The sequence below is a fragment of the Lactuca serriola genome, chromosome 8 (genome assembly GCF_051521515.1).
Source record: "Lactuca serriola cultivar US96UC23 chromosome 8, Lser_US96UC23_V15, whole genome shotgun sequence".
Taxonomy (NCBI): Eukaryota; Viridiplantae; Streptophyta; class Magnoliopsida; order Asterales; family Asteraceae; genus Lactuca; species Lactuca serriola.
In genome coordinates, this window is record NC_136415.1 from 13,447,101 (window position 1) to 13,472,493 (window position 25,393).

At 39.5% G+C, this 25,393-nt stretch overlaps 1 protein-coding gene across 1 annotated transcript; it reads left to right on the forward strand.

Annotated features, from left to right (window-relative positions):
* The first annotated feature begins 899 nt into the window (after positions 1-899).
* On the forward strand, positions 900-1,498 carry LOC145070323 (uncharacterized). The gene is made up of 2 exons (XM_079017263.1): positions 900-1,058; positions 1,129-1,498. Exons 1-2 carry the CDS (start codon positions 955-957, stop codon positions 1,370-1,372), a joined length of 348 nt encoding a protein of 115 aa, XP_078873389.1. The 5' UTR covers positions 900-954; the 3' UTR covers positions 1,373-1,498.
* Positions 1,499-25,393: the final 23,895 nt, after the last annotated feature.

Consider the following 25,393-nt stretch of genomic DNA (forward strand, 5'->3'; position numbering starts at 1 on the left):
AAGAATACGTTTATATATTTAAAATACTTAAAAACGTAAAAAAACTATATAAAAAAACTAAAAAATACATAATACGTACAACATATATAAAAATAGTCAAAAATACTTAAAAATACATATAATTACATAAAAATACGTTTATACATAATATACAAATTTTGAGAAAATCAATAGAAAAGTCTCATTATTTTGAGAAAATTAACGATGTGGTCTCATGACCTGTTCAACATGTCAAAAATGGCTAAAGTGAAAACATTAACCGGTTTCTCGGGTTTTTCTATTCAAACAAATAAATTTGGGACTTTTCGTTAATTTTTCTAAAATAATGAGACTTTTCTGGTTATTTCCGTAGAATTAAAGTGGTTACAAAAAAGATAGAAAACAGATTGTTCTCTTATCATGAAAAATTAAAATTATGAACATAAAATCTAAAACAAACTTAATGATAACAGACTTTTTCTTTTTAGACTGAATTGACCCATAAGGCAGCCAACAAGTTTTTGTGTTGGAAAGAAGGGTTTGATTATAATTTTCCAAAACAAATACTTGTCTTGATGGGGCCATGTTTCATGAGAACTAGGAAAGAGATCTAAAAATAAGTAAAGATACATTTTTTTACTGATACTTTTGTTGTGTTGTTAGAATAGACAAGAAAATCGATGCTAAAAGATCTTTATTATTATGTTTTTGTGATCACTTAATTTTTGTATAAGAAAAAATTGGGTGAAGAAAACATGAACGTTAATAAACAACAGTCAACAGAATATGCTGGTCGAATTCCAATACTAATTCCTTTTGGGTTTCTACTTTGTAGCATATGGATAATGAAGGGAATGAGGTCCACATGTAATATACATCTTATCCATAAACCAACCAATGAGGCTTTAAACATAACTCCCATCGGACTTGAAAAAAGGTCAATTCTTTCATTTGAATCGCAATCATATCCATATCATGGCTCATTCACTAACCCATGCGGTTGTACCCATCTCAACCACCACGACTCCTCCGTCAAAAAACACATCCTTCCGTCCATCTCTTTGCCATATTCCTCGCAGGTATGTGTTTTTTACTCCCATAAATATTAATGACTTTTTGTAAGCTAGATTACTCAAATTGCATTTGCAGGGATGTTGCGTTGTGCTTGATTGGTGCAGTGTTTGGGTTGAGCATCGTGGGTGATAGGAGTGCAGATGCAGCAGCAAGGCGGCCCCCACCACCTACTCCAACAGAGAAGAAGGACCCGAATGTAAGTGGTGTATTGGCTAAGGTAATAGCTAGCAAGAAGAGGAAGGAAGCAATGAAAGAGAGCATCGCCCAGCTAAGGCAGAAAGGGAAGGCCATCAATGAGCCATCAACACCAACAGAATGAGTGAAACTCATTAATATATGGTTCTTTTAGAAAACCAACCATAGACTTTAACTCAATGGTTAAGCCTCGTTGTATTGAGCGTTACTCAAGATTATAATAAAATTCATATTGATTGTTTTTATCAAAGTTACCATAGACATTGATTTCTATAATGTTTATACATTTCCAAATTAAAATAAAATAAAATTGCAACGTACTAGCATACACATACACGTTGATCTAGTTCCATCTTAATAATATTGCGCAATATCTGCTAGCTAAACTATAATTTAACCGTACGCTTATTTACATTACTAGTTAGTTATTTTAGATACTTCTTGTTTCCTCTTGTATATAACTGAACAGAAGATGTTTTGAATAACAAGATGAGTTATTGTCATTGTAGCCCAAGAATGTTTCGTATATTGGATTAAATGGTCCATTGTGATTTTTTTTTTGCCTTTTAGGGGTACATACTTATGTTTTTCCGTTATAAAATGTCATTATCAAAAATATAAAGGGGTCACCCGGTGAACCCTTTCCTAATCATCAATTTTTATATGCCACGTGGATTTGGTCAACTGAAATTGTCAACAAACCCTAACCCCTTCCTAATCACCTCCTTTTGCAGACATAGCTCCATTACTTTTCGGTGCTCTACATCCCCGGTAGCTACATCCAAAACGAAGAGAGAGAGAATTATGTTTCGACTGCTTCTTCATCTTGTGACACGATGTCGGAAACCGGCGTCAGAAGGCGTTACAATGGAGAACAACTATGTGTGGTTCGAAGACGTTATGCAACGCCTGCGGTGTGAAACTCAAATTAGGTCGGTTGGTTTCAGAGTATCGTCTGGTGGCGTACTGGTGGTGTTGATGTCCCATTATTATTTGACGGTGCTCTGGTACTCTTACTCCTTGATCTGTTGTGAAACGACGTGTTCTATGGTCAGAAGTTTATAGTTCCAACTATGAGATTAAGCTACATAACGATGCACCTGAGTATAATCCCCAAAATAAAACTTAAGACGAAAGCACAAAATGTAAGCTGGTTCTGCCATGGCGAAACCTTCTAGCTCTCGAATAACCTCTCAATAGAATCCAACTTCATCTCCTCCATGTTTCTCTTCTCCTCATTTTCGTTCCGTAAATCATCTTCCCGTTAAATGTTTGAAGAATTCCGTTCCATCGCCGTAATTGATTGTTAGTTATGATTATGAAATTGATGACTCAAGAGATGAAATTGAAGTCCTAAAGTGTGAAGTTCAGGGCTAATTAATAGTTTTGCGGTTCTGAATCTATGTTTTGTTACGGGGGGCATTTGAATCGGTGGGAAGGGGACGGGATTGTTCGTTATATTGCCAGTGATTTGCAGACAAGAGAAAAGATGTAGGAGATGGGGGTCATTAAATTCAGGGGTGGGTCCGAGCTATTGTTGAATAAGAACTCATCTTGAAGAACACTTCAATGTAACTTTAATTCCGTGTAGATTTGGTTTAAGAAATTCCAAATATCAACTGTTAAAGAAGGCGAAGCTTCTTCTATTGATGGAGGAGGGGGTAGATTAATATAATCAACTTTAAGTTGGCAGTTGACTAAATAGGCGTAATAACTTTTGGCTTAAATGGGCGTAATAACTTTTGGCTTACCAATGCAACCTTCAAAAATCGGTAAAGGTATGAAATTAACTGGTAAAACACAAGTTTGTATCCTTCAAAGGCAAAAAAAAATCACAAGGGACCATTTAAACAAAAATACGAAACATTGTTGGGTTAGAGTGACAATAACCCTAACAAGATATGAAAATTTGGAAACTCTTTCTCTTATTACAACATGGTATCAGAGCAAGCATCCAAAATTCCACATCCGATTTCTCAATTCTTGATCATTGAGGTTGATTTGTTCTTTCTCGGTTTCAATTTTTTTTTTTTTCTGATTCATATAGTTTGATCTTTGATTCGATCAAATTCATTTCCTCCTTGTTCCTTATTTGATTTGATTTGTCTTGATCTCTCAAATCAATCACTTTCTAACTGATTCAATGTCTACTTCTACAAATTCAACAAATCTTACCAATTTTGTGGATATCTCTAGTCCTTACTATCTTGGATCTGCAGATAATCCAGGTAATGTTCTGGTTTCAAATGTTTTCTATGGAAATGGATTCTTTGCATGGAAGAGATCTATGCCTATTGCTTTGTCTGCGAAGAACAAAATTACTTTCATTGGTGGAACAATTCCTCAGCCTTCGATTGATTCTCCCACATATTCAAGCTGGTATCGAGTTAATTCCATGGTTATTAGCTAGTTACGCAATTCTCTTCATCAAAATATTGCTGAGAGTGTATTATTCCTTCACACAACTAGTGAAATTTGGAAGGAAATTAATCATCGATACGAGCAAACTGATGGTGCACTCATATATCAAATTCAACAACAATTGTTTTCCTTATCCCAAGGATCTGCCGAACTTTCAAGCTATATTACCAAATTGATGAAAGTTTGGGACGAACTTCATATTGTCCAAGACATTCCTGCTTGTACATGTAATGATGATGTAGACATACACAAGTATCTTGAAGATCAAAGGATAATTAAGTTACTTGTGGGACTAAATGATACCTACAAAGCACTTAGAGCACATATCTTGATGATGAAGCATCTTCCAAGTGTAGCCATAGTTTATTCAATGATTATTCAAGAAGGACGTTAGACGGAGGTCAATCTACCGCATGTAATTGCTCATGATGCAGTGGCAATGCATGTTGCAAACAATCCACCAATTGGTTTATCAAAGAAGTCTTTGGTTTGTTCTCACTGTAAGAAATCAGGATATTCCGAAAATTAATGCCATCATTTGATTAGGTTTCCATCATCTTTCAAGTTTACCAAATCAAAGAAAGAAGAACCTAAATCTAATGTTCAACTTGCAATATCTGATTATTCATCTGGAATCACACAAGAACAATTTCAACATCTTCTATAACTATTTAATTTGGCCAACATTTAATCTCCTTCAAGCAATAATGTTTCAATCCATGATGGTGATATGCATCCAGATGGTAAATCATTCTTTTATGAACAATTTGCATCTAATGTCTATAAGTCATCTATATTTCTCAAACCACATCAATCTTTTATCATAGACACTGGAGCAACAGATCATATGTGCTTTAATATCAATCTCTTATGGTCTATGACTAAATTTTCACAGCCTCACAAAATTGGTCTTCCCAATGGATATAATTTGCTTGTTTCTCACTATGGTGATGTTCAAATCCATGACTATATTATGTTACAAGATGTGCTTTATGTCCCATCATTTAGATATAACCATATATCCATTTCAAAACCCCATATCCCAACTTTAAATTTTTGTCTTATTCATTGATGAGACTTGTCTTATGCGGGACCCATTATCGAAGAATAAGATTGCTCTTGGTGTCCTTGGCAAAAGAACAAATGACCTCTATGTGTTAGATTATGTTCATATCAAACACAAATAGTCATAGAGTCTGTCATTATTTTTAGTTTCTTCTTTATTGTCTCATGTACTTGTTTTAAAGAGTCATGTTATGCTATGGCATAAGAGATTTGGTCATGTTTCATTAGACAAATTGAAAACAAAATTTTCTCTTCCATCCAACTATAATCATGTTGGTGTTGAAAGTTGTATTATATGTGCTCAAGCTAAACAATCTAGATTAGCTTTTCCTCATAGCATTTCTCAAACTCATGCTCCTTTTGATCTTATTCATGTTGATGTGTGGGGCCCTTATAAGCACGAAAATCATGATGGATATAACTATTTGTGTATCATAGTTGATGGCTTCAGAATACATACTTGGATACACTTATTTAGTCATAAAAGTTATGCTTTCACTCTAATTCAATCATTTGTTACTTTCAGTAAGACTCAATTTCACACAACCATCAAGTGCATAAGAACCGATAATGCCAAATAACTTAGTTCTAGCTGTAGTGGACAAGTTTATTATCAAGAAAATGGCATTGTTCATCAGAAGTCTACTTCTCATACACCACAACAAAATGGGCTTGTTGAATGCAAACAAAAACATATTTTAGACATTGCAAGAGCTTGGTTCTTTCAATCAGGTGTGAGACACATATACTGGGGTGAATGTGTTAAGATGTCTATTCATATTATTAACATAACTCCTACAAAACTTGTGACATCCTCTATTTTTAAAAACCAAAAAAAAACTTTCTTTACGCTTTAAAAATCATGATACTTTACTTACGTAAAATCCCAATATATAAAAATCTTTTGAGTACAAGACTGTCTCAAATAAAATCCCAAGAGTGTCATAGACAATACATATAGATAAGTTACTGTAACACCCATAAAAATCAAGCCGATTTAAAACATTTTCAAATATCCACAAACCATTAGTTATTAAAAAATGTTTTCAAATTAGTTTTATATCAGAGTATCCCAGAAACCATAAGTTCAAAACGCAAGGATGTGTACGGTCACGCCTTCGCCTTGCCGAGACATCTGAAGCACCTGAAACAATAAACTGAAACCGTAAGCACAAAGCTTAGTGAGTTTCCCCCAAAATACCCATACACACAACAATACACACATAATCACAAATAGCATACTATGGGTCCAATCATCCATCGGGATGGAATACCCCATGCCTGTTGACTGACACACGAAGTAGCCTAGTCTCACCGTATACACTGACAAATATGTCAGGTCCAATCAACCATCGGGTTGGAATACCCCAGGCCTAATCAACCTCCGGGTCCAGTCATCCATCCGAATGGAATACCCCAGGTTGGAATGCCTATAATATATATATATATATATATATATATATATATATATATATATATATATATATATATATATACAACGGGTCCACTCATCCTCGGGATGGAATACCCTTGGCCCACAACCATCGGGTTGGAATGCCCACATACTACAAGTCCAATCATCCTCGGGATGCAATACTCACGGCCCACAACCATCGGGTTGGAATGCACAGGTCTATTGGCTCTCGCACAAAGCAGATAAGCCTTAACTACTAATCAAACATGTGCACATATAACAGTCTATAGACAGATAAACCGATCTAACAGATCATAACAACATAATAACATACTATCTACCAGGATACTGATCTAATAGATCACAATAGTATAATACCATCCTATCTACCAGGATACTGATCTAAAAGATCATACTAGCATAACATATGAGGATAACAATCCAAAAGGGCCGACCTTGGTGCCTTCGACCCTTGAGTATAATGAGGAAAACTCACCTGGAACTGCTAAAGTCCCACGAATAAAACTGCAACTGATGGTTGACAGATTCCCGAACTGTCAACATCAAACAATACCCAATTAATAATTGGGTTCCAAGCCCAAGGTCCAACTCACACTCCAAAGGCTCAATAGTAAAGTAATGGGCCAAAGCCCAACGTATGGCCCCATTTTCCAAATTGGTCCTAGACCTCTACATGGTCTTTCCTTAAGGCCCATCCATTTATTCAAGTCCAAACTCTTGGTATTCCCATGACCCAATATCACATAATCATCAAGGCCCAGTTATGGCCCACCTATGGCTCAATTTTTCAAATTGGTCCCAAGTCCTTTATATGGGCCTTATCCTATAGCTCATCCAATTATTTTGGTCCATTTACTTGTTCTTGGATAGCCCATCAATAGTCCAATCACCAAAGCCCAATAGGAAGGCCCAACTCAAGGCCCAAGTGAAATTAGGGTTTTCACATGAAATGACGATTAGGGTTAAGTGTTCCTACTTAACCCATTAAGGACTTAATCCATTAATTCCAATATTGCCTTAGCTTAATTTGCAAATGATTATTAATTAATGATTTAAGTTTATTAAACAATTCTCGTGCGTGTCCCGATAAATCCCCAACATTAGGGTTTCATGACATTAGGGTTTTCCAAACCCTAATTAGAGCTTCCAAACCACATACTAGCCCATTAGTCAAATGGTTGGGCTTTTAGGTCAATTACGGCTTCATTGGGTCCATTAGGTTTCATTAAGCCCACTAGGGTTTCATTAGTCAGGCACCACCCACTACCACCTCTGGTAGTTGTGGTCAACGACGGCTCACGGTGGCGGCCACCACCTCGTGGTGGTTATGATTTTTGGCTAGAAAATTTCCAAGCATCCCAAACGAATCCAAACACAACAAGCACACTGCCACCCAACACGACGGCTGGTGACGACAGCCACCACCTTACGGTGGTGGTTATGAGTTTCCTTTTGATTATTCCTTTCCCAATTACAACATACAACACAAAAACCCTATTAAACACACACACACATACTAAGATAAACACACACATACAACCGTTATGTGGCGACAGGTGATGGTCGGAGGTGCTAGTCACCACTTCACGGTGGTGGTGGTGGCTCACTTTCGATTCCAGATTACACAACCCACACACACTTAATGCAATACAATAGCAATACACACACACCTAAGTACATAGAAAAGCATGCAGACAACCACCTTCCACGGTGGCTGGTGGTGACGGAAAATGGCAGCAGGTGGCGGCCACCATGGCTGGCGGCCACCATGGCTGGCGGCCATGGTGGTTCTTTTCTTCAGTTTCCGGCCAATAAACGACCACCCACACGAATACTTGAGCTCTTGCAGAACACAAACCCATCTCAGCCACCATCAAGGTGACGGGTGGCAATCAGATCGGAAACAACATCCCACCTCGCGGCCACGAACATAACCACCGTTTCATGGTGGCATATGGCGGATGGAGTAGTTGGCAGCACCCATGACAATCACTTGGAGCGACGACAACAACGAAACACTAGCCGGAAGAGATGGAGAAGAGAGAGAGAGAGAGAGAGAGAGAGAGAGAGAGAGAGATAAGGTGGAGAACCCTACCGGAACAACTGCGACGAAGACCATCAACTCGTTCTTCTGGTCGTCCACTGCCATGGCGTTCCATGGTAGCCTTGGCCTTCAACAGTGGTGTCACAACAACCAGCAGAGCTCGGAGGCGCAAGGAACGACGAGAAAAATGACAGAGGTGGCTGAATATTAAGGTTAGGGTTAGCGGCCAGTGCATGGTGACGGGTTTAATACCCGGTCGTATCCGACCTTTCATCAATGTACACCTTTGGCCCTTCTTTCCCAATTTCTTTTCATTATAAGGCTATAATTTACAAATCAACCCCAATCATCCAAGATTCATAACAATTCTAGTCCCAGAAGTTACCATATAGCCCCTCAATGACAAATTCTTTTCAACTTAGGTACATAATTTACCTTTTTAACCCCAACCATCCAAATTCCTTTCATATGAAATCCAAATGATACCAAGCACCCACTGGATTCTAAAAGCTTGTGCAAAATAAACCCTGAAATTACATTTTAACCCCCGGAGATTCAAATCTTATCATTTGGCTTCCCGAAACCAACACCCCACTAATTATTATTTGATTATGGACTATAATAATAAAAATAATAATAATAATAATTACTTATCGGGGTTCCGGGTTTATTATTTAATTATTCTATTTTAAACGGGATGTTACAGTTACAATGTAAAGACATAATGATCATGAACACCATTGCAGGATTTCTCTTAATCGCTCAACATTCTAATCAAGTTCTAGTGGCTTAAGTCTTGATACGTGTGATGCATACAAACTGAGAGGGTCAGGTTGCGAAACCTGGTGATATACATAGGGATTTCAATCCCATAGGCTAAGCACTTCCTCGTTTTATATGTATTTTGATATTTTGTTTAACCCGAGGTTAAGTAAGTTGTTGTTAAACCAAGTCGAATTTTTATGAAACGGGTGAAGTAACATAAAATATAGTCTGAAAGGCTATTTTAATAGCAGCGTCCAAAATGCACATATGAGCTCAAGTCATCATTTCGTGATAAAAAAAATATGCCTTGGGAAATAAAAAATAGCGGGTGCGAGTTTTTTTTTTTTTGGACAAATGGACATTGACTATAAGACCTAGCCTTCCAAGATAAAGATATAGATTTGATTCCCACTATAGATTTAGATTTAGATATCAACAAATATATTTTGAATGATTTGACTCCGAAATGCTTAAGTACCATTTTTTAAATATGTATTTTTAGCAACATTTTTTTTTTGTTTTTTTGTATCTTTGATTACTTTGGTGCTTACTTTTATGAACCAATGAAATACATATGACTTAATACATAAAAAACTATCCGTCATTTTTTAGAGATAGGCGAGCAGGTTCTGGAATTAATATTTTTTTTTTCATTAATTGTGTAAGATTTAAATGCGTGCTCATTATATCCAGATCCATTTCTTTCCTTTAAATATAGGATATAGTAATTTTCTGACATTTATCATTCGAGATGTGAGTAAAACACAAAATCGGAGAGGAATATGGTCAGTAGGTTCCTTTTATTGGAACTATGTTTCTATTTATTTTTGTTTCAAATTGGCCTGACGCCATTTTTCCTTGAAATATCATACAATTACCTCATGGGGAGTTAGCCGCGCACACAAATGATATAAATACTACTGTTGGTTTGGCTTTAGTTACATCAGTGACAAAATTCTATGTGGGTCTTAGCAAAAAAAGATTAGGTTATTTCGGTAAATTTATTCAATCAAATCTAATTCTTTTACCCATTAACATCTTAGAATATTTCACAAAGCCCATATCACTTAGTGTAGGGTCCATTATGTGTTGCGTCTTGGGCTCGTTCTTTAGTCCAATTTTTGTATCCGGATTGGGCCTGTCCATCCGTGAGTTATTTCTAGGGTTTAGTATTTATAGATGCTTGCATGCATCTTAGTACGTAAGATTTGGAGTGGATCATTCATAGAAATTTTACTGTTTTATCGTTTGTAACCCTAGTAGCCTCTACAGCGGAAGTTCTTTGTCGAGCTCTGCTGAGGCTTGAATCTATTGAATCATTCGACATATTTTGATTCACTCTTGTGTTTGATATTTCTGTTTATGCCTTTGTGATTAACCTATTTAAAGATCTAAACGATCAAAGAGTTTCTTAACTCATCAATTGGTATCAGAGCAGGAGACTGTGTAATTCATACACATCTCTTCTGTGAAAGAAGTGATTAGGGTTTATTCCGCATTCATTGATATAAATTTGAGCTGTCACTCCATAATTGACGTATCTCATTAATTATTCATCTTGCCCTAATATTACGTATTATAAAGTCTGATCTTATAACAGGTTAAACGATCAAGCATGGACAATTCTCAATCTAATCCTATTAACATCTCAAACAGTATAGGATCTACAACCAAGATTCCAATTCTCTACACTCAAGATTCCGAAGTGTGGACACGCCACTTTGAAGACTACGTCATTGGATCTGAAGATAATGGGTATCTGATATGGGAAGCTATTATATTTGGCCCATTTGCTCATTCAGGAACATCTAGAATCATTAAAACTCAAAAGGAGTACAATGATTTGTTGAAAGACGTGAAACACGTTGCTCAGGACGAAAAGGAGAAGTTTCAATGCAACATTAAGGCATTGAGACTAATTCGGTTCGCTCTTCAATCCGACACGTTTAGATTGGTGAGTTCTTGCAGTACAGCAAAGGAAATCTGGGATCGGCTACGAGAGCTGTATTCCACAGATGAAGATCTGGAGCACTCAATTCAGACTTTACTTCTCTCTGAATTTGGAGAGTTCAAGCAGAAGCTAGAAGAGGTTGTTACACAGACATTTGATCGCTTCAATCATCTTCTCAGTAAGATGATCAAACATGATATTGAAAGGAAGCTCATCGAACAGAAGGTCACTTTCCTGAATGGACTAAGATCCGAATGGAGAGCTGTTGTGTCAACGGTTAAAGCACACGAGCAGTTCAAATCGTACTCGCTGGCGAAACTAGTGGGGATTCTGAAATCCCAGGAAAAGACAGTGCTGTAAGAGAAAAGCGTGGTTTCAAATCTGGGATCTTTGGCGCTTCTGTCCAAAGGTAAGAGTACAGTAGAAGACGAAGAGGATCTAAATCTGGGAGATCACGATTTGACAGCTGAAGACTATGCTATAATGGTGTCAAATCCCAGAAGGTTCATTAAGAAAAGGTTCCCTACCAACAAAAATCATAATTGGCAGGGAAGCTACAGCTCTGAAAAGGTGAAAGAGGAGCCGAAGGTTGAAGAATCGAAGAAGGAAGCGAAGGGTGAAGCTGACTTTGGTGTCAGTTGCTTTTACCGTGGTGGGAAAAATCACTACGTAAAAGATTGCGTGCTGAAAAAGATGGCAGAGAAAGATGAAGAGAAGGATGAAGAAGCTAGTCTCCTAAAAAGACTGGAGGAGATTAAGAGGAAGAAAGCTGCTGCTAATCCCTCTATGAATGCTCTTATTGTGTAGGGTTCGGTAGATGATGATGAGGTCGGTGGCGTGCAGGTGTGGTCGACTGACTCAGAAGACGATGAAGTGAGAAAGCCTTCTCATGGAAAGGCTTATGTTGCAAAGAGTGGTGAAACTAATGGAAGATGTCTGATGGTGACCGATGTAGCTCAGATGAGGGGATTCAACACTGATGGTGGAAACGAAGAGGCTAAGGAGCGAGAGGACTTATGCTTTACACCGAAACCTCTCAGTGTGCAGATCAGTGAACTTGATGAACTGATCAAGAAGGTACAATCTATTTTCATTTCATTTAAAATTCCAAAAAAATCATATGAAAAGGAATTAAATAACTTGAATTCAAGAATTTCAAATCTAGATAGTTGTTTAACGCAAACACGGGTCACGAACTCTAATCTAACTGACCAAATAAGCAGGGTGTCATCCAAGAGTGAGGAGCGAAGGATGTGGATAGAGCAGAAAGAGTTGGAGCTGATTAAGTCTAGGGATGAAAACATTTATTTGCAAAGAGACAATCTCAAATTATTAAAACAAAGGAATGTTTTTTGTTTGATTGCCAAAAGGCTTTATGCTAACATTACTCAACTGCATTTAAACTGTGAAATAGGACAGAAGATACATCGCATGATTTTACCCTTCCTTGAGTTTAAGGAGGATGAAATTGATGTCGAAGCATACAACTGTGAAAGTGTTGTATCTTCTGATGATGTTAATCCTACTTACATGTATGGTCTGGACAAAATTGAATCCTTTATAAAGTCCAAAGACCATAAAGACATGCTTAAAAATCTTTTGGATGAAAATGATAAGATGAAACTCAGGGTCGAAACCATACAAAAATTTGACTCATTGAATACCAATTTGAGTTCAGAGAATAAAATTGATGTTGAAAATGCATCTGAACTTAATGAGGACGATGATATGAGTAAAATTTATGTAGAGGACGTAGTTGATTGTTCCGAGTTCGTCAGGAGCGAATCTGAAAACCACAAAAACCTGATTTCTGAAAATTCCATGGAATTCGCTCGTTTGTCCAAAACTAAGTCCCCAATCCTTAAAGAAAAGGTCGTCGTGTTTCAGAAGGTTAGAACAACTCCCAATCAGGTGTACAAGGTCACAGGAGTAACCGAACATCAGACAGCCGAACTCACTGCCATAGTGAACGAAGATAATGCAGATGGTTGTGATGAGTTTTTCTGGTCTGCACCGATAGACAACGCAGACGAAACGGTCGGTCTGTCGGAGTGAACATCATGGAAGACCAAAGGAAGATATGTGCCCGAACCTTTGAATAAGCCTACCAATTTTGATGTACCAAGTTCCGGTGGCACAAAAGAGATTTCAGTGGAAGAAGTCACCTCAACTAGCGAAACCTCTTCCATGAAAAGTAAACATGTTGCTAAGAAGCCAAAACAAAAGGCAAATATCCACAGACAACCGAAGCAGGTGAAAAATCAAAAGCAGTAGAGAAACTTAAGATACAAGAAAAATCTCTCAGAGCGAAAGCAGTTTTGGCGCTCTCAAAATCCTCACTACACTCTCTTTGACAAACATTCTAAGTCAAAAGGAGAAGAAAACAGGAGTAAAAGGAACTTCGAATCACCGATTCAAAATAACCAGAGGAAGACTTTCGGGCCACAGGAAGAACAAAACCGAAAGGATAGGTTCGGTCCCGAAAGCAACAACAATCGAAGAGCCAGTTTCGGTCCACCGAACAACAACATGCAAAGACCTGATTTCAGCCCGTCAAGCTTTTACAATAAAAGACCCAGTTTCGGACCACCAACCTACAACACCCAAAAATCAAGCTTCGGTTCATCATCAATCAGCAACCGAACGTCTAGGTTCGGTCCCTCAAATGACCTCAACCGAAAGGGTCATTCTGAATCTCAAGTCAGGAATTTTCTCTAATTTCTTTTCTTCTCATTCTTCTTGTTCTCAATCTTCTTCTAAGCCTAATTCTGATCCCACACCAAATTCAAGATCATCAAAGGATTTTAAAGGAAAAAGGAAAATTTCCTCAGCTGATCAAGACCGAAAGCAGACTAAAGTCCAAACACCAGAACCTAAATCCAATACACCTGCATCTAATTCTAATAAAACCAAAGTGTTTACTATTAAAAGAAAAGATGAAACAACCTTAATTAAACGAACATATCTCGTTGATGTTTCTCTTACTATTCATGTTTCTGTAAAAGGCTCACGTGGACCCAAGAAACTTTGGGTTCCTAAATCTGCTTAATTTTTGTAGGTTATAAGTGATGAGCAGTTTGATGAAGAATGGTACATAGACAATGGTTGCACGCGTCACATGACAGGAAGGAAGGAAGAGCTAAGGGAGTTTCGGTCTCTTCAAAATGGTGGCAATGTCAAGTTCGGTAACGACTCTTATGGAACGATAAAGGGTTATGAGATGATAACAAATGGAGATTTTATAATCAAAAATGTGGCATTTGTAGAGGGGTTGCAGCATAACCTCATCAGTGTGTCTCAACTGGTGGGAGGAACCGGTCTCAAAGTCTCGTTCGATGACGAAGGTTCAGAAATTATAGAGAAGAAATCCAACAAAGTCATTCTCAAATCAGATCGAAAAGGTGAAATGTTTCCTCTGAATCTCAGACCAATCAAAGGGAATCCAGCTATATGTCTTTTATCCAAAGCTCACTCAGACGAAAGTTGGTTGTGGCACCGAAGGCTTTCACATCTCAACTTCAAAGACATCAACAAGCTTGTCACTGGCGGTCATGTTCGGGGTCTTCCATTGCTCAAGTTCGATCGTGAACACTTGTGCGCTGCATGCGAAATGGGGAAACAAAGTCGCCAAAGTCACCCAACGATCATAAACACGAAAGTTATTGAACCACTTGAGTTGCTTCACATCGACTTATGTGGTCCATCATCAATCGAGAGCATTGGCGGTAACAAATATTTCCTTGTTATTGTTGATGACTTCTCATGTTTTACTTGGGTATTCTTTCTAAAGCACAAATCTGAGGCGACTCCCAAACTGAAAATATTTATCAAGCAGGTCGAAGTTCAACTGAGGAAAGTCGTTCGAAGCATTAGGAGCGACAATGGACTGGAATTCAAGAACATAGAATTCGAAGACTTCTTGGCAGAAAAAGGGACCGGTCACAACTTCTCAGCCCCTTATACACCTCAACAGAATGAAATTGTCGAAAGGCGAAACCGATCCTTGTGTGAGGCGGCACGAACCATGCTAAGTTTTGCTTCCCTTCCTTTATATTTCTGGGTTGATGTCATTGTTGCAGCGTGTTTTACTCAGAACAGGTCTTATCTCAACAAGCGTTTCTCTCTTACTCCTTATGAGATAATCAACATCAGGAAGCCGAATGTCAAATTCTTCCACGTGTTCGGTTCCAGGTGCTTCATCTTCAACTCCAAAGAACATCGCAACAAGTTTGATGTCAAAGCTGATGAAGGTATTTTTCTGGGATATTCTCTTACTTCAAAGGCTTACAGGGTTTTGAATAAGCGTTCTAAAAGAATTGAAGAAACCTATATGTGACGTTCGATGACAATTATGTCAAGAAGTTGAAGTCCACTGAAGAAGCAATAGGAGAGATTTTTTCTCAAACAGGTCAAGTTACAGCCTCTATCGCCAATCTCTTTGACCAATTCATGGATCTATTTGATGAACCTGAGAAAGCATCTCACTTTGAAGCCACGACAGCAGACAACAAGATTGATCACCTTAAGACGATCGTCGAAGATGTAGCCAAATGAATGGGAGCGAAAGAACCAGTTCGAAAAGAACCTCCCCAGAGCGGTACTTCGGTCGAGGGGGAGAATCTATCCTCTTCAAATAAGCAGGACTCACATATTCAGAGGGAGAATCCAATTTTTGACGCACCCAAAAGCCCCTTTGCACCCGAAAGTCCTGTTGCACCCGAAAACCCCTCTGCAACCGAAAGTCCTGTTGCACCTGAAAGCCCCTATGCACCCGAAAGTCCAGTAACAACCGAAAGTCTGGATCAACCCGAAAGCCCCGTTGAAGAAAGATTTCTTGGCTCATCATCTGTCGAGGGGGAGAATTCCGATATGCTCTATGACGATGACATTCAATCAGAGTTAGAAGAAATGGTAAATGTTGAATTGAATCCATCCTATGATCCAAACTTTCCTCCTCTCACCAAATGGACCAAAGATCATCCTTTATCTCAAGTAGTGGGTGACGCATCAGAGAAGGTTCTAACTCGTTCACAACTGAAGGCGAAACAGGCTGCTTTGTTCTCCAAAGTAGAGTTCTGCATGTTTAATTCTTTCGTGTCCAAAATTGAGCCGAAGACCGTCAATATTTCCCTTGATCATTCTGATTGGGTTCAGGCAATGCAAGATGAACTCAACAAGTTTGAAAGAAATAAAGTCTGGAGACTCATTCCAACACCAAAAGATGCTTCGGTTGTCGGTCTCAAATGGGTTTTCAGGAACAAAATGGACAAGGAAGGGAATGTAATCCGGAATAAGGCTCGGCTAGTGGTAAAAGGATACTGCCAGGAAGAAGGAATCGATTAAGAAGAGACATTTGCTCCAGTAGCAAGGCTAGAATCTATTCGAATATTTCTTGCCTATGCTGCACACAAGAACTTCGAAGTCTACCAGATGGATGTGAAGTGCGCTTTTCTGAATGGGGAACTTGAAGAAATGGTGTACGTAGAGCAACCTCCTGGTTTCGTGAATGAAAAGTATCCAAATCACTGCTACATCTTAGATAAGGCAGTTTACGGTTTGAAACAAGCACCTAGGGCATGGTATGAAACACTAACTAAGTTTTTAAAGATGTCTAAATTCAAACAAGGTTCGGTTGACCCAACCTTCTTTCGTAAAAAGGAAGGTAACCACCTTATGATAGTTCAGATCTATGTAGATGATATCATCTTTGGCTCAACGAATCCTAGCTTAACAGCTGAATTCCGAAAGTTGATGGAGACAAAATTTGAAATGAGCTCAATGGGTCCGATTAACTTTTTCCTTGGTTTAAATATTAGACAGGGACCCGAAGGCATCTTTATCAACCAGGAAGCATATACCAAGACTCTTCTTGCCAAGTTCGGCATAATGGGAGATTCAAAAGTCAAAGTCCCTATGGCGTTCGGGACCAAGCTCACGCCATCATTGGAAAAACCGGCAGTTGACATAACGCTATATCGCCAAATGATTGGTTCCCTGATGTACCTCACAGCTAGCAGGCCTGATATAATGTTTTCTGTGTGCTATTGTGACAGGTTTCAAGCAAATCCTCGTGAGCCACATATGCTTGTAGTGAAGAATATCCTCCGGTATTTGAAGCGAACCACCTCTCTCGGTCTTTGGTATCCCTCAAACTCCGGTTTCTTTGTTCAAGCCTACTCAGATGCAGACCTTGGAGGATGTGGTTTAGACAGGAAAAGCACTACAGGAGGCTATCAATTCCTCGACGGGAAGTTGGTGAGTTGGAAATCTAAGAAACAAACATGTGTTTCTTTGTTTACAGCCGAAGCAGAGTACATTGCAGCCGCTTCCTGCACATCTCAAGTGATTTGGATCCAAAGCTAACTCCGGGACTATGGACTCAATATGAAAAAGATCCCACTATATTGCGACTCAAAAAGTGCAATTTGGATCTGTCATAACGCAGTGCAACATTCCAAGACCAAACATATTGCATTAAGGTATCACTTTATTAAGGATCATGTGGAAGACGGAAACGTAGAAATTCACTTTGTTCGAACCACTGATCAGCTGGCTGACATCTTCACCAAAGCCCTTCCTGAAGCAAGTTTTAATAAAATTCTACAAGGACTAGGTATGATGGAATCGGAGTCAGTACCAAAAACTCCTTCACAAAACTAAAAGTTGGAAGCAAAATGAACCGAACGTTCGGTCTATTTCGGGTTCGGTTCACATGAGTACCGAAATGAACCGACCGCACGGGTTCGGTCCCATTGCACTTGTTTTCGCTTATCTCAAAAAGGTAGTTTCTTTGGTTGTAAACTTTTGTACAATTGTTTTCCAAAATTTTTTTTATTCCAAAATTTTTTTTGAACTGAAATGAACCGAGCGTTCAGTCTATTTCGGGTTCGGTTTCGAATTTTTTTTTTTGGTTTGTTTTCTTTTTATCTTTTTTCTTTGCCAAGTTATCAAAAACTCCAAAAATATTTTCTTTTTCTTTTTGTCTCTACTTCAGTTTGTATTCACCGTTTATGGATTATCGATAGGGCAGGTATCATTCTCACATTTTTTTATAGCTAAGCGTCCCTAGAAGCATGCTGCTGCATGTTGTCCAAAGCCTCAACTGATTCTGAATAAAGCCTTACTGACTTGGTACATACACACCTCGTCTTCCCAATTAGGCTACTACATTTATTCTAATCATGAGCTACCTTACTCTTTTCTCATATGAGTTAAGATTTTTTCTGCTTGGTCACTATTTTTATAGCAAAGGTACTTTGGTTTCTCTTTACCACCTCAAATGTTTTTCTCCATCATATTCGCTTCATACAAGTAACCCTTGAGACTCTCAAAAATTACCACTGAGGTTTATGGTTACACAATCTCTGTGTTTATGATCTTAGCTTCGTGTCACTACGTGTTAAGTGAAACCCACAATTCAATACCTACTATGCATTGACGGTGAACAATTAAATTTGCTCTAGTTTTCACTCATGAATTAACGAATTCACCCAAGTGCTTGTACCATGAAATCTCTAATTTTTCTTTTTTTATGATTCTTATGAAATTGTTACAAATCATAACATTTCTTCCCTTAGAATCCAATTTTAATTTTTTTTTGAGATTTCACCCCAAGTATTTTCAACATGTCACTTAAATATTATCCAGACCTACTTGTTCAATAGACCACATTGGTCTCACAAGTTCTTCAGTCGATTTTTGTCTTATGTCAAGATCAGGAATTCTGAACTGAAGCGAAAGCCTCCCAAATAAGCCTTATTAAAAGATGCCTTTCAACACTTCTTAACTAGTGATTGATCGTAATTCAACAGGAAACCACACAAACACTTTAAGGTCTCTCTTGACTTTGAAGGAAGAGATTCGTGCCCGGGATCCACTGTTTTGTGTCTCTATTGACATCACAAATTCCCACATATATGCTGATTTATTTCTTTATCTTTGACACTCTATACACGAAAATCTTTTTGATTTTCCAAAATTCTGTTTCCTTCATTACAAGCAATTTTTTTGGCTCCGGGATTTAAAGTTATCTTCTAAACGGGATGTGGTGGTTAATGCTACACGTGTTCGCTTTTATTTAGTGGCGACAACTAAGGATAATCTGCTGACTCAGCCGGAAGCTTATCGGTTCAGGAATTCAAAAGGGTATTTGATGGGAACGCGTGCGAAACGGAAGAGTTTTTGTCTTTCATGCGTAATCATAGGGGTTGCTAAACTGTCACGCATCAATCACCTCAGGAAACGCTTCGATTTTCAAGAAGATTTGGGAGCGGATTCTTCTCTCTCTTCTACCCACGGTATAAAGGGTAAACCCTAAAGTCTTTTACCTCTTTACTGCACCAAATATTCAGAGAGCAAGAAACGATTATTTTCTCCCACTGTTCATCAATGGCGGACTCTTCTTCAGTTCACGCTACCTCCCACATTCTGCCTATCCGACCTCAACAAAGCCTGATCATTGATCTCACCCCACATGTCTACGACGCTTTCATGTTCCCAATCGTGGAGTGTCTTAAGCACTCTCCACTGGTTCAAGCATTAACCAAGTCTGAAATCGTTCCAATGGAGTGCTTGTCGCAGATCTTCTCGACTGCCCACTATGACAAGTCTGTCGATCGCATCTTCTTCGATATTCTTGATACCAAAACCTCCATCTCCAAATAGCGATTATGTTCGTTTCTAGGGTTCGAGCCTGATGAGTCAAGGGTTAACCTTGAGTCAATTCCTGTGGGACAACTGTTCTCCATGTTTTACAACATGGGATATACCGAAATTCTAACCACTGTTACAAAGTTCAAGAAATCATGTCTTCCTCCTCAGTGGAATGGCTTCTTCACTGTGCTGTTCAAAGGATTATCAGAACGAAGTGCAGGTTCTGATGGGGCTAGCAGACTGTTTATGACAATTCTCTATGGGATGTACCACGGAGTCAATCTCGACTATGGATCAGTTTTATGGCAGCAGCTGATTCAAAGCCTTGCGTCTACTTCTCGCCATTCTGAGATTTCTTATGCCAAATTCTGGACTCTGGTCACAAAGTGGGCAATGGACAAGTATCATGTCCCCGTCGTTTCTGATTCTCCACTCTCCTCGATCGGTATTTTCCACACAACGAAGATCATAGTGTTTGATTCCTCAAAATTTCAGTTCATTGGCTCAATCCCTGAGTCAATGTATGCGTGTGTTCCAAGGGACAGTCGCATCATCAAGACTTACAAGGAGTTTCTTCGTTCAGGCCTCATAGAGCTCACTCCAGAAATGATTCAATCAATCCACGACACTGACAGACCTGCTCCCAGGGGAAAGAAACCAGACAAGGGGAAAGACAAGAAAGTTGTCAAAGGAGCGAAAGGTCCTTCTCCAAAGACGCGAAAACCTTCGAAGGCAGCTCAATCACCTCTACCTAAGAAGAGGAAAACTCAGCCCAGGCGTAAACTCATTCTTGCCTCTTCTTCTTGTGAATCAGAGGATGAGAGCTCAGACTCTGAGGAGTCGATTCGAGGTGACACTCCTCCTCGTTCTCCTTCACATGAGGTACCTGTTTCAACTACACCAGTATCTCCTCCTCCAATCTCTATCTCTATTTCCATTCCCCCCATAACCTCCACTACTCAAATACCACCCACCTCTATCCCTGTACCACCTCCTATTTTCACTGAAGCTACAACAACAACCACCACTGGAGTTCGAACCAACGTATCTAATACGGGGGATCATACTTCAGCACCCAAACACACACCCCGCTACTGAACATACTTCCACACCCGAACCTACTCCCACAGCCGAACCTTCACGTTCGCCTTCATCTCCTAACCCCTCAGCAGATGATGAGACTTTTATTGGGGGAGAATACATGACGTTTGACTCGGTCTACTATAGTCCGTATCAAGTTCAAAGTGATGATGACGATGATGCTCCAGTCACCAAGAAGCATCTCAAGGAACTTCATGAGAAAATAGACAGTCTCATCGCTTCCTCCTCTTCCTCTCGATCCACTATCTCCGAGGCTGCCATTCAGGGGCTAGTTGATTCGTTTACCAAGGCTCATGAAGCCTCTATCAACTCTGCCACTGCTGCTATCGACGCCTCTACCAAGGCGTGTGCAGCTGCGACCGAAAAAGTCGAAAAACTATTTGTCGATGCTAACACTTTTTTAAAGTCTTTACAGGGAGCCGCTGATTCCAATGCAGCGAAGCTTGACTCTCTTGTCGAGAAGCTGGCTACTTCTTTCACATCTGAATTGCAATCCTTTGCCAGTCTTCGTCAGTCTCTCGACGATGACAATAAAACCTTCCAGGCGACTGTTGAGGAGCGCTTGACAAAGCTGCAAGAAGATCTCGCTTCAGAGAACTCCGTGATGGATGCTCTTGCTTGCAAGACCACTGCTCTCAAGGTCAAGAGTCTTCAACTTTTCCAATCAGAAAAGGATGTTGCGACTCTCCGATCTGAGCGTGCGGTTATCTCCACGTGTGTTTCGGATGTCCACGCGACCCTCACCAACATTATTGAAGCGCATGATCCCATCTTGAACTATTTTGTGAGGCGCACTCTAGCTGAGAAGCTTGCTCCCACCCTTGACTTACTCAGTAAAATTGAAGGGCTTCCTGAGTTTGTGGCCCATCCAAAATAAGGGGGAGAAGATGTGTCTCAACCGCCTCCTGCCTCTACATCAACTAAAGCAACCGAACCTCCTCCAACGGGTCAACCTTCAGGTTCGGGTGCTAAAGATAAAGGGAAGAAGATTGTTGAAGACAGTGATGGTGATGATGATAAAGAGACCATCGCTGATCTCTTGAAGAAACAAGGCCGGGAAAAGGATGCATACATGAGTGCTCGTGTTGCCAGAGAAGCCGAGGCGAACGAAAGAAAAATGAAGGAGGCTCATGATCTTCTTGAGAGTAGAAAAACTCTATTTCCTCCGTGGACTCTCGAGAAGCTTGTCAAAGAAGCAATTGATACTCCTAGCATCCTGTGGCTCGAACCGGTGATTTCCTTAGACCGGATCAATTCTGTCGACTCTCAGTTTGATATGTCACTGACCCGAAAGGCCTTCATATTTCACGCTTTCTCCCATGTTGCTGATGTCCCTCATCCTCACCTAAAGGTTGATAGGGAGCTCGTTGAATTCTATCTGAGGTCTGCTCAGCCTCAGTATCAGACATGGAGTGCTCAGAAGATTATAAACGTTCGGGGTCCTCAAACCTTTTAAGGATGGGAACTTCACAAACGTTCGGTTCAAAGTGTTGAGGGGGTCTGCTAAAACAGAACATGCTATTTCGCTTGCTGATCTTCCCAACCTGAATCCACATGATTGGATCATTCTGCACAACATTCTCCTCACCAACGAAGCTGAATACGGGCCAATCATTGATCACTTCAAAAGGATGTTGGTCTGCTACATCATGGAGGTCGCCAAGATGGATCAGGAGATCACAAGTATTTTCAAGAAAAAGCCTACCATCTCTCCTGTTGGTTCTGCAAGTGATTTAAATATGATGCATATGGGAAGAATCGACCCGAAGCGGAACTCTGTCATGTTCACAAGGAACGAAGGCCAAAAATGCCTGTTCGCCTTGGCGGATAAACATCTGTATACCACTACATGCTTGGAACATGTTTTGGGAATCATCAATCGATGCAAGCAGAACTCTACTGATGACAAGAAGTATTTTGATGACATGATCCAGTGGTATATTCGGTTCAGACAGACCATCCTTGCCCTCATTCCACGTCTATTCGAAACCACCAAGAAAGTTCCTGCAGCTGGACCCAGCAAGTCGAAGTGATATCTCGCTCCAATTGACGCAAAGGGGGAGATTGTAGGGCCCATTATGTGTTGCATCTTGGGCTCGTTCTTTAGTCCAATTTTTGTATCCGGATTGGGCATGTCCATCCGTGAGTTATTTCTAGGGTTTAGTATTTATAGATGCTTGCATGCATCTTAGTACGTAAGATTTGGAGTGGATCATTCATAGAAATTTTACTGTTTTATCGTTTGTAACCCTAGTAGCCTCTACAGCGGAAGTTCTTTGTCGAGCTCTGCTGAGGCTTGAATCTATTGAAACATTCGACATATTTTGATTCACTCTTGTGTTTGATATTTCTGTTTATGCCTTTGTGATTAACCTGTTTAAAGATCTAAACGATCAAAGAGTTTCTTAACTCATCACTTAGTTTGTGACTTTTCATAAATACATTAGCCGACAAATTAGTAGTTGTTGTTCTTGTTTCTTTAGTACTTTCAATGGTTCCTATCCCTGTCATGTTCCTTAGATTATTTACAAGTGATATTCAAGCTCTTATTTTTGCAACTTTACCTGCCACTTATACATGTGAATCCATAGAGTGCCACCATTGACTAGTTTTCTAAATAGTATTTTTTTAGTTTAACCTAAGGCAATGTTGTATGGCTAAAAATTGTAAATTCTATTTGACATTGTTCAAGTGATTCTATAAGATAGACTATTCCAACTTCTCAAAGATTCAACCCATAAGGAATCATTACAAATCTTGATAATTGAAAAAGTTTCCTACTTCGACATAATTATTTAAGTTAAGTTTTACTTTTACAGTAAAGCCAACATTTGATTATCATAAGAAATAAGGATCACTATTTCTTTTCGAATAGAAATGTGAATGACTTAAAGCAAATAAGCTAAATAGATCGAACAATAAAAATATCATTGTTAAATATTTAAATTTGAATATTTTATGGATGCAAATTGTTTTATCACAAAAACTGAAAGACTATTGTCACCGAAATTCATTGAAGAAACAACTGATACCATAGAGAAGCGACCATAAACTAGAGAGTCTTGACCAATTTGAAAGACCATTTAGTGTAGTTGAAATAACTGAATTTTGGGTTGTTTGATCAAATAAGGGAAATTCAATGGAATTCATAACTATCTCAATTTTTTCCTTCTTTTTCTTTTTATTGTCTAAATATTCTGGAGCTAAGAACTAGCCCCTCTCGATCGTATATCCCCCAAGATAAAAGAAAAAGATGGACAATCTGTCTTTTCAGAGCTATCGCCCCAATCAAAAAAATATTCTTGTCGTATGCCCTGTTCCTGGTTAGAATTATAGTGAAATCACGTTTCCTATTTTTTCCCCGGACCCCGCTACTAAGAAGTACATTCACTTCTTTAAATATCCTATATATGTAAGCGGAAATAGGGGAAAGGGGCTATATTTATCCTGACGGGGGCAAGAGTAACATTTTAGTTTATAATGTTGGAATGTAACGACCAAAAATTTCAACCAATATATCATCATCCTAACCAGGATACCGACCTAACCGGTCACTAGCATAGCATCACCCTACATCTCGGGATACCTATCTCAACCAGGTCTCTAACATATACCATCCTAGCTACCAGGATGCAAACATATCAAAGCAATAACATAACAACAAATACCCGGATCTCAATCCGATAAGGGCCGGCCTTGGTGCCTTAGACCCTGTTGATATAGTGAGGATAACTCACCTCGAAACTGCCGACTGAACAGATAACCCAAGCCGCTCCGATCACTGATACGATCTCTACCACTGGACAACCACCAAAGCACTGAACTCAAAACAATATCCAACAATTACCAAAATGCCCCTGGAAACCACTGGTCAACCCTTGGTCAAAGTCAACCCCTGACTGACTCTACTCGCCGAGTCAACCCGATGACTCGCCGAGTCCCCATGCTCAGAATTTCCCCAAACCGCGACTCAACTCGTCGAGCCACCCCGAGACTCGCCGAGTTCAACAACTATGAGTCCACTCACACACAACTCACCGAGTCATCCCCTTGACTCACCGATTCATGGCTCAACCAGAAAAGATTGGGACTCTTCGACAAGACTCGCCGAGTCCAAGAACAGACTCGTCGAGTCTAAGGCTATCTTCAAGCTACTCGCCGAGTTGTTCTTCCAACTCGTCGAGTCTCAGCCTATCTTCAAGCAACTCGCCGAGTCCACCCATGTGACTCGCCGAGTACCACCGGGTCTGAATCCATACAGAGGCTTTCCAAGCCATGCAGATGATCCAAACCATAGATCTACCATTCCTAAGGCCATCCATCATGTAAAGTGGCAAACTTTACGTGAATCCAAGGAGATCTAGGCACTTTGCACTCTAGGGCTAGGGTTTGGGACAAAATAGCTCCTTCAAACACTCATCAACAGGGACTTTATGACATATAGGACCATCACAAGCTCAGATCTGAAGTAGCATCCTCAGATCCAAGCTTCTATCTCACTTTAGATGCCATACCAACCACCACACATGAACCCATGAATAAAATAGCTTAAGGAAATGGTTCCTTACCCTTGGAATGAGCCCAACCAACTGTAGATTGCTGTTTCCCCCAAGCTTCCTGATACAAGCCTCCAATCTTCAAGCTTAAAGCACCAAATACCCTTCTCCAAGCTCTAATTCACTCAACAATGGTGTTTTCTCACGAAATCAGG

Bases quoted from the DNA above. Each gene is read 5' to 3' on its own strand.
- LOC145070323 (XM_079017263.1), top strand. From the start codon at position 955: ATGGCTCATTCACTAACCCATGCGGTTGTACCCATCTCAACCACCACG. The intron at 1,059-1,128 runs GTATGTGTTTTT...TTGCATTTGCAG, and splicing joins CTTTGCCATATTCCTCGCAG to GGATGTTGCGTTGTGCTTGA.